Source organism: Buceros rhinoceros, unplaced genomic scaffold (assembly GCF_000710305.1).
Source record: "Buceros rhinoceros silvestris isolate BGI_N320 unplaced genomic scaffold, ASM71030v1 scaffold22833, whole genome shotgun sequence".
In the NCBI taxonomy this organism is placed as follows: Eukaryota; Metazoa; Chordata; class Aves; order Bucerotiformes; family Bucerotidae; genus Buceros; species Buceros rhinoceros.
Window position 1 is genome coordinate 15,145 of NW_010403323.1, and position 9,037 is coordinate 24,181.

General features: G+C 40.5%; 1 protein-coding gene across 1 annotated transcript; it reads right to left on the reverse strand.

Moving 5' to 3' along the window:
* Nucleotides 1–389: 389 nt before the first annotated feature.
* APOOL (apolipoprotein O-like) lies at nt 390–8,471 on the reverse strand (the record flags this gene model as incomplete). Its single annotated transcript, XM_010132986.1, has 8 exons — nt 390–487; nt 2,036–2,186; nt 3,620–3,712; nt 4,796–4,887; nt 5,816–5,914; nt 6,625–6,679; nt 7,601–7,720; nt 8,307–8,471. Coding segments are annotated over 8 exons (873 nt in total), but the record flags the coding sequence as incomplete, so codon positions are not given.
* Nucleotides 8,472–9,037: the final 566 nt, after the last annotated feature.

Consider the following 9,037-nt stretch of genomic DNA (forward strand, 5'->3'; position numbering starts at 1 on the left):
CAAAGAAGCCTCTGCAAACCCCATCCATCCCATTCTTCTTTCAGATCAAAGTACAGAGGTGTGTTTATGTCTTCCAATACCCCTGGTGAAGTGACATTTATTAACAAGCTTGGCACCAAGAAACCTCACTGTGAGAGGACACTGACAAATCTCCTTTTCTCAGTGTCTCACTAATGACACTGCCAACGAGAGAATTCTCACTGCTTTTAAGTAGCAAGAAACAAAATATGCACTGAACAGAATCATGTGAAGTCAATAAGACAAACTGGGATATAAGAAAATACCTGATTAAATTATACCTCACAGAGTATGTACTGTCAGGATTAGTCCTTCCCTTCTTCCCTCCCCCTCATCTGTAATACTTTGCAAAAATCTGTAAGCCGATTTTCTTAGCTTCTAGTACTGTACATATCCACATCTTCTGGGCTGGACTGACCATGGTCCATAAGTCTGGGATCAGGCTTAAATTTTGGTGTCTTCATTGTTCCTGTTAGGGATATTAAAGAAATTGAATTAAAATACATATTTATTTGAGTTGTAGGAGAAAAAAAGATTATTGATACATATTGAGAATTACTGCGTTACCAAACACTTACAAAAGATCAAAATATCTATGTTCTAGTTATAACTGTGTATGTGGCGCAGGACGATGAAGGAGTGCTGTAATTATTAGCACACAGCAGTGGATGAAGAGCAGGTCTGCTTTCTACTCCCTCTACATTAAAACTACTCCCTGCACACAGCAGGGTGAGAGGAGAAATAGTGATACTTTGCCTAACACATGGGAGGAAGGAAAAGTTTGGAATGTGGAAAAAAAATCCCCAGTCTTACTCCCCACACTGCACCCAGGAGCACAGCTGTCTGCTCCCCAGACCAACTGAACCCGTATCTTCCCCGCAGCTGCTGCCAGATGGTAAGAATTCCAAATTAAGGCAAACACTCTCACCAAGTTTCACTTTGTGACTTCCAAAACCAAGGAACTAGAACGCTGAGCCCTCATGCTCCTCCTGAATGACAATGCACAAAGACTGACGTATTTAATGACACTGGAATTCCAGAGGATCCAAGAGAACGCAGGGGCAGGTTTTCTAGGACTGTGCCTCCCGCTACCAGTCTGCTGCTGTTCCAGCTACATCAGCTGGTTTAACAAAGGCTGCTACATTCTCCTGAAAGCTTTGCCCCCTTTGGACTAGAGAAAATAAGTATTTCTGACAACACAGATTAATTTAGGACATGGACAGTTTTGGCTGTATTAGGGACATGAACTAATTCCAACCATGAAGATATCTATATACATAAACCCATTAAAGACAGTGTGGCCTGAAGCAAATGTAAAAATAGATCAAAGCATTCCACAAACTAAATCAGAACGAACAGAAATGGAAAGCAAAGAAAGCTGTGCATGTATACAATAGTGGAAATAAAGGGGAAAAAAATTTTAAAAACCATCGAAATATGCTCTGTTTGCTTTCCAGAAAAGAAAAAAAAAAGTGTTCTGGTGGGTCATACAATACAAAGAAACAAGCAAGTAAAATTCATAAATTGCCCCTACAAAAGGTAACAATATTTTACAACAAATTTAGTTCTCCTGTAATAGGTAATTCCACTATTTCTCTTAGCACTCGGCCTGTCAAACTGTGCATACAGTAAGCATGCTGTTAACTGATGTAGTTGATTGTCTCAACCACTTAAGATGCACAAAGGACACCACTGCAAAGACCCCTAGCAAAATAAACCCCAGTGCTTCTGCTGTCAGCTACACCTTCTTCTACCAGTATCTGAAGATGGAGAACCCCTACACAGAGATGAACAGTAACTCAAATGAGCTGTTTCCACAGAAATCCAGCAGTAACCTTTTAAATTACGCCTACGGTATTCTGACCACAGAAAGATAATTTAAAGTAGGTGTTTAACAGAGTAATATGCTATGACATATATCTGTCTGTTCCATTTTAAAGCAAGGGTAGCTACAAACTTACATCAAGTAATTGGCTTTGCAAGTTGCCCTGAGATTACACTGGAAATGTTAATTCACCTGGTGAAGGCACTGGGTCATTACTACTCCAGGACTCCACCGGAGAAGACTCTGTTCCGTTAAAAGATCTGGACTCAATGGCAGACTCAGGTTTTGTACTAGGAGTTTCCTTCTTTTTCTTCTCTTCTTGCGTAACTGATTTTGACTTTTGCTGTGAAGCAAACATTAATGAAAAAATGCAGATGGGTATATGCTCAATACATTATTGAAAAATAAAGCTTTTGAGCCTTTAAGTTTATTTTTATGAAATTATTTCCAGAGATGACATCATACAGCGATATTCAGCTAGTAATGTTAAAGTCAGCTGCACACAAGGGACACAGATGGAAAAATCAGAATGCAGGAAAGAACCGCCCAGGTCAGACACACATGTAAGGAAGTTTACTTTGTCATAAGCGTATACTTAAGCCTGATACTGAGACCCTCAAAGTACTTCACAAGGAATCACTGTTCATTTACAGATGAGGAACCAAACTCTTACCCAAGACTGAAATAGTGGTTAGTTTTTACAGAACACTTACTACCCCTCATTGGAAATAAAACACGAGGACTGCAGACAATGAACACAGTAACTTTGAAGCAAAAGATTTCTAAATGTTAATGTAACTGAGGAATTTTCATTTTCTTTACAAAGGGCAATAAAAATCACTGTGCTAAGCTGAGATTTTACTCAGGGAAGTACTAGTTTTGCCAAGGGTTTATAAATTTCCACTGAAGAAAAGCTCTTCCAGGTTGCAGAAAAAAACCACGTTTCATTCTGGAATATACTAACCCAAATTCTCTATGTGACTTACAGAAGGTCAGTATTGCCCTCTGCTTAGTGCTGGCAAGGCCTCAGCTGGTTTACTAGATCCTATTTTGATCGCTTCACTGAAAAAACCCAAACAACACAAACTACACACAAAACCCCCCTAAAAACAGAAAAAGGAGAGAGAGAAACTAGAGAAAGCTCAGAGGAGAACAAGAGTTATGGAAGAGTTGGAAATCCGGCTCCATAAGAAAAGGTTATAGTAGGGAGAAGATGATGACAAAACCCATGATAGATTTTCCATATGTAACAGGTCAATATAAAGATGTAACTGACCATTTATTCACTAGGGCTGCAATGAGGACAAGAAAAAAAACATCAGACCCAGACACTGTCTCTCAGAGGGTGGTTGAAACAGTCTGCCTGGAAAGGTTGTGGAATTCCTTCCCTGTATGTTTAAGAAGCAACTAGTCACAGCTACTGCAATTCTGTGAGTCTGGACCTCCAACTCAGTGCTCTGCTTAGGACCAAAGCCTGGCTCAGAACGGATTCTTTTTGTTGGGATCAAAACTGAGCTGTAAGAGAAACTCAGTCTTCTCTTGTGCATCTTGCATGTATTGTGGGACGACAGAGGGGATGGATCTCAGCATCGGTTGCTCCGAAAAGTAAAACAAATTTCACATCAATGAAGAGTGAAGTTACAAAAATATCAGAGGGGGTTTTGTGCCTCCCTTCACACCATTAGTAATCTTAAACAGAACCAGCAGAATAGTACTTGACCTCCTAGTTTACTTTTTTCTCCCTCTGAATTGCAGTTGCAGTCACTACTTCAGAACACCTACCTTGGTGACATCTTCCTTTTTTGCCCATAGTGATCGCACAGCTTCATAGGTTTGATGGCTCGCAGAAAATAACCTTTTTCCTGTTACCTGTTGGTTTAGAAAAATGTAACAACACCTTTAAAAAGTTACACAGACTACTCAAATTAAATGTACCTTATTTGTATGTCTGACCCCATACTAAATTTGAATCATCTACCTTTCAAGGTCTAGCGTACATTTCTGTTACATCAAGCAAGTCCCACATAATGTTTAAATTGGTCTTAGAAATCCACAGGTAGCATTCACACGTTACACCCACCTACGTGAGATGAAGTCAAAACCTCATCAGCAAACAGTGTTTTAGCAATATTAGCACAACAGACTGGAGCAGCAGTTTGAAAGGATTTTTTAAAATAAAAAGAGAAAAGCAATTGTATAATCCTGCAGTGACTATGGAGTACAAATGCTCTGCAGAAACAGAATACTCCTCAGCTCCCACTCAAAAAACTGTGCAAGTGGTGATCTGACAGGGCAGTAGACAGGAAACAAGGGTTGAGCGTCCTGAGACAGGTCACAGCTGTATGTGCAGCATGCCTAGTCATCTCTCCAATTCCAACCCCAACAGCTAAGTCTCAAGAGCCAAGAAATCCCACTGCCTCCTGAGAAACCATAATCCTCATGGATTTGCATGTAAGAAACCCCCCCCGCATCACTTTAGCACTCTAAGATTGCCCAAAGACTTTAACCAGAGTATAGGTCTTTGTGACACCCGCCTAAGCACTCTGGAAGCACAAAACCACCCCACTACGATTAGTAGCAATATCAACTAATTCAGCATGATGGAGAGTTAGAGCTTCAATGGCAGGTTTTTCAATCGGATTTCAGGAAAATGTCCCACGTACCTATCAAGTTCAGCAAGGCTTTATTTTTTATTTGCTTTTACTTCAGCAAGACAAAATGAGCTTCATTTATTTGAGAAATGAGGATTGAAAATCAAGAGGTTGCATTTTTAAATTCAGTTATTTTATTAATTTTTTATAATTATGCAATTAACATCTGTGATGTGTTACTTATTTTAATGAAGATGCGTGTGAATTCTGACTCCTCGTCCCGTGACACTGAATTCAAGTGAAATGGAAATGCTATGACTTAATTCCTGTTAATTCAATATTAAGATACAAGGCAGCTTACCTTAGCAAATACCACTGACTGAGCGGGGTAACAAACAGCAATTCCTAAAGTAGTAAGTCCCAATGGATAAGCAATTTTCTTAAATCTAGAATCTGCGTAAAGCCAAATATTTCAAATAATTAGACAGTAATGAAATGTAAAGCTAAGTAGCTGTATCAGTTACACACAACTGTCTAACTCCTAACCATTATTTACATCAAACTTATCCCCGTAACGGCGGAGGAGAGAATTCAGGGTGTGATTACAGTCCACTGCAGCCACATTTCAGGAGATACTGATACTCTGAACATTGCTTTCTTGAATGAGAAATAACCCCCAACTAGATTTCCCAATTCTGTGATGGTCTGTGCCACTTTGGATCTGCTGTGGCTCCTCGCGGGCTCTATGCGTGCCCTCTCGGGGACACAGACTGCAGCAAGTGGAGCAGCCAGGAGCCCGGGAACTGGGGCCTCTCTGTTCAATGTGAGAAGGGCTGGGCCAGGCACAGGCTCCTGTTTGTGACAAGGATTCTCAAGTCCTGAGTATTTTATTTTTTTTTAAACCCACCCACCGAAATGTAACAGAGACAGGAAGAATGCTTCTACTGATCTGCCAACATTCGGATGAGCACAATTGCTCTGATAGACACGCTCAAGTATTACAAATGGACATTTTCTGAACAGTATTTTCTGGCAGGTTAAGTGTTATTCCTCTAATACTTATCTTGAAAGGAGAGGTGGCTGCACCTATTAAATTACCCTTCGGGCTTCAAAACTGCTGAAACCATGCCTTCCAATATGTGTTCTGTTAGCCAAATGCCAACACTCTTCAGCTTCTTTCCTCTAAATTCCCTTAGTTTTCCCTGTATTCAGTAACCTTACCTGTTAGTTTGTCTCCAATTTCCTCCCATTTACACGTTGTTTTTTAAAACCAACAATCAACAAACTCAAAACAAGTGTCCTAAGAATCTTTTGACCATTAAAATGACAATACACTATATATTCAACACATCAGTGATGAAAATAAGCAAAACAACCCTACCTTTTCTTGCCAGCACTACTCCAGCTAAGCCTGCTATCGTGATTACACCAACTTTGGGAAGAAATTCTGGTGGTGGATTCTTCAGGTAAACATAAGCATCTTCGAATAAAAAAAAAAAAAAGAAGAAAAAAGAAGCACAGCAATTCAGTATTAATCCTTTTATTTCCCACTTAATAAAAATGGAAGTAAAATTATGAACAACCAAAACTGAGAGCAGTCCCACACCGGATATTTTGTTACTGAATGAAGATACTGTAATTCTGGAGGCACACGCTCCGCAGCCTGTGTTAGACAGAACCAGACTCACAGTCCTTGAAACGCAGCAGCTTTTCTGAAACTGAACTCAAATGAAATAGTGCTTTAACTCTCAGTAGAATAAGGAAGCAGGTTTTATAATTATGACAGGTCGTGAATGTTCAAGACCTGACTAGACAGAGACATAAGTGACCTGCTCTGGCCCTGCTTTAAGCAGGTGACTGGACCCGACGATCTGTGGAGGTGCCTCTACAGACAGATATTTGGATCCTTAGAGATTCCAATTTCAATGACTCTGATACTATGATTTAAGAACAAAGCTAAAATGAAAGGAATGAGAAATACTATTCAGTTGGTCATTTCTCTCATTTGAGAACAGAAATGAAACTCCACAGAGAACTAACAGTGGTCCCAGGTCTTTTTTTCCCCTCACGCTTGCAGAAAGTATTCCAGAGCACTACCCTTCCACCCTTTCTGTAACTACAGATTCCTGTTTCAAGCATCTTTCTAAGTCGCAGGGAGAAACAATAGCTTCAGAAATATGGCTTGCCTACCTTTTCCAAATTGAACTGAATCCATTATTCCATTTTTAACAAAGACAAAAGCATCCTACGGAAAAGAAAAAAAAAGTAAAATCTTTTCAAACTGGTCAATTCATTTAATTACAAGTTTGTCTTTATCCAGACAAAGTCCTTCTACTCGCCTCATGGTCCTTGGGTTCCTAAACAAACCGAGGGAACAGCCCTTCCTCAGGAGATCAGTGAGAAAGAACGTCATCGTGAGGTACTCCCCCAAAATCCCTGCTCTGCAGTAACAGAACTCGGCCCACCAGAGGTCACTGCTAGTCAGTCTCCGAAACACTCACCCGATCATTAAGGGCATGGAAAAGTTCGATACGGATTTGTAACTAAATTATTTCAGTTATGCAGTCACTGGCGAAATTTTCACAGACCAATGGAATCAAGATCTACAGAAAATATAGCAAGATGTTTTGATTTCTTTGCATTTTTCAAATAACAGATTACTTTGTTTGTAAGAGAAAAACACAAGCACAGAATTTCACACTAACAGCAGCCAGAGTGGGAAGAGCAGTGAAGAGAAAGGTGACAGGTGTCACGTGTTCTTCTACACCCTTCGGAAATAGCTCGCTCTGTCAGTGCCCATGGACCATACCTGGAATTTCACACTCCTGAACACCGTCAAGTTCTGCTCGCAAGATTTTACCTACATAGCTCCTGCTTACAAGTTAACCACGAGGCATCTCTGAACCTGAAGTTGTGGGCTGGCCCAGATCCAGTTTAGCACTGGTTGGACGGACCTCTTTGATCTCACTGCCTTTGATTGGGAAAGCAGGGAGACCAGCAGGTTCCCTCTTGGAGCAGAGCAGAGAAAAATGAGAGAAGGTTCATTTTTGTGTCTGAAAGGACAGGTGTGTGACAACACAAGTTACTGCAGACCCCTCCAGGGTGAGGTATGCTGTTTGTTCCGTGTTTTAGTCGAGTAGAAAACCTTGGATGCGTAATTTCTTACCTTGCACCATCCAATATAGTGGCCGGTTGCCTGTCTTACTGAAGAAAGTTGTTTCTGCAAGCGACCAGGCTGTTCTTCAATGTATTTCGATTGCAGAGGTGGTGGACAGTAAATTGGAAGCTGGAAAGAAAAGCGTAACTGTACTGCAGGGAGATGCTTTTGTACGTTGATTAGTGTTTATGCTGCACCCTGCTTGCCAGCACTGCCAATCCGCCGTGTTCCCACTACAGCAAACGAACCCTCAATATCGAATTATGCTCCTGTACGTTCACAAACTGACTTCACACAAGTGTGACAACAGGTTAATCCTTTCGAAATAAAAACTGAAAGGATTGTCTAAGTGTTAAGAAGCTCAATTACAGAGTAAGCTTGAAATATGTTGCATTCAGAAAAAGCACGAACAAGAACAGCTGGAAGAGGCACAAAGGTATTACTAGAAATTGTACAGTAGGAAAAAACAATTAGTAAGTTTTACACTTTTACCTTTTCTGGTTTCAGTCTGGAAATAGCGTAATAATGAAAATAAAACTTCACTAACTATTGTAACACTTCACGTTTTATTTGTGCTATAGCGGTCCATTATTTAGGAGTCAATTTTTATTATCACATAATTACTTAGATGGATTTTATTTACTGGGTAATACAATTCAGTGGAAAGAGACGGTATTCCTCAGATTTAGAGAGTGACAAACAGTGACATTCCTACCTGGTTTGGCTTCACCAGCTGACCTCTGGATTCCTCTTCTGTTGCTGCATATACAGTGATCCATGCAAACGGCAGAGCAGAGGAAAGAGCCGCCAGCTTTGCCGCCTGGACAGAGAGGGGGGAAAAAGAGACGTGAAAAAGTCTGGATTTTACTATGGTGGTGTGCTTGACCAAATATAGGGTTAAACAAGACACTTTAAAAACCTTTATACAACAGTGTACTTCTTAGCAACCTCTTCTGTCTCAGAAACAGTTGTTCTCAAATTATGATGGTAAAGAAAAATCCCTGACAACATGAATGCCTAAAATACCAGGAAGAATTCTGTGTTCAACACCATGTTGATGCTTCCATCACCCCTCACACTAAATTGAGTTCTAATGGATTCAACATACGGGTTCTCCAAGCCAAGGAATGGCTCTCTTGGTTCAGCAAAGCACCCCGCAGTTGGATTTACAGGAGCTCCCCGCGGCACAGAGAAAACAGCCGCTCCTTTCCAATCAGAGACCGGTTCAACTACTGTCTGTTTGGAGTAACTGCCTGTAGACAATAGCACTGTGTACACAGCAGTTACTGGAGTTAAGAATCACCACCTTCACCTCTCCAAGCACGTACGTTACCATGTAAACTACAGAAATACAGCTTGGGTCATCAGAGGTTCACATCTACTTAGAACATTAATTAATTCAGAAAAAACCACCGTATATATTACACAAAACTTCAACTCAAATAC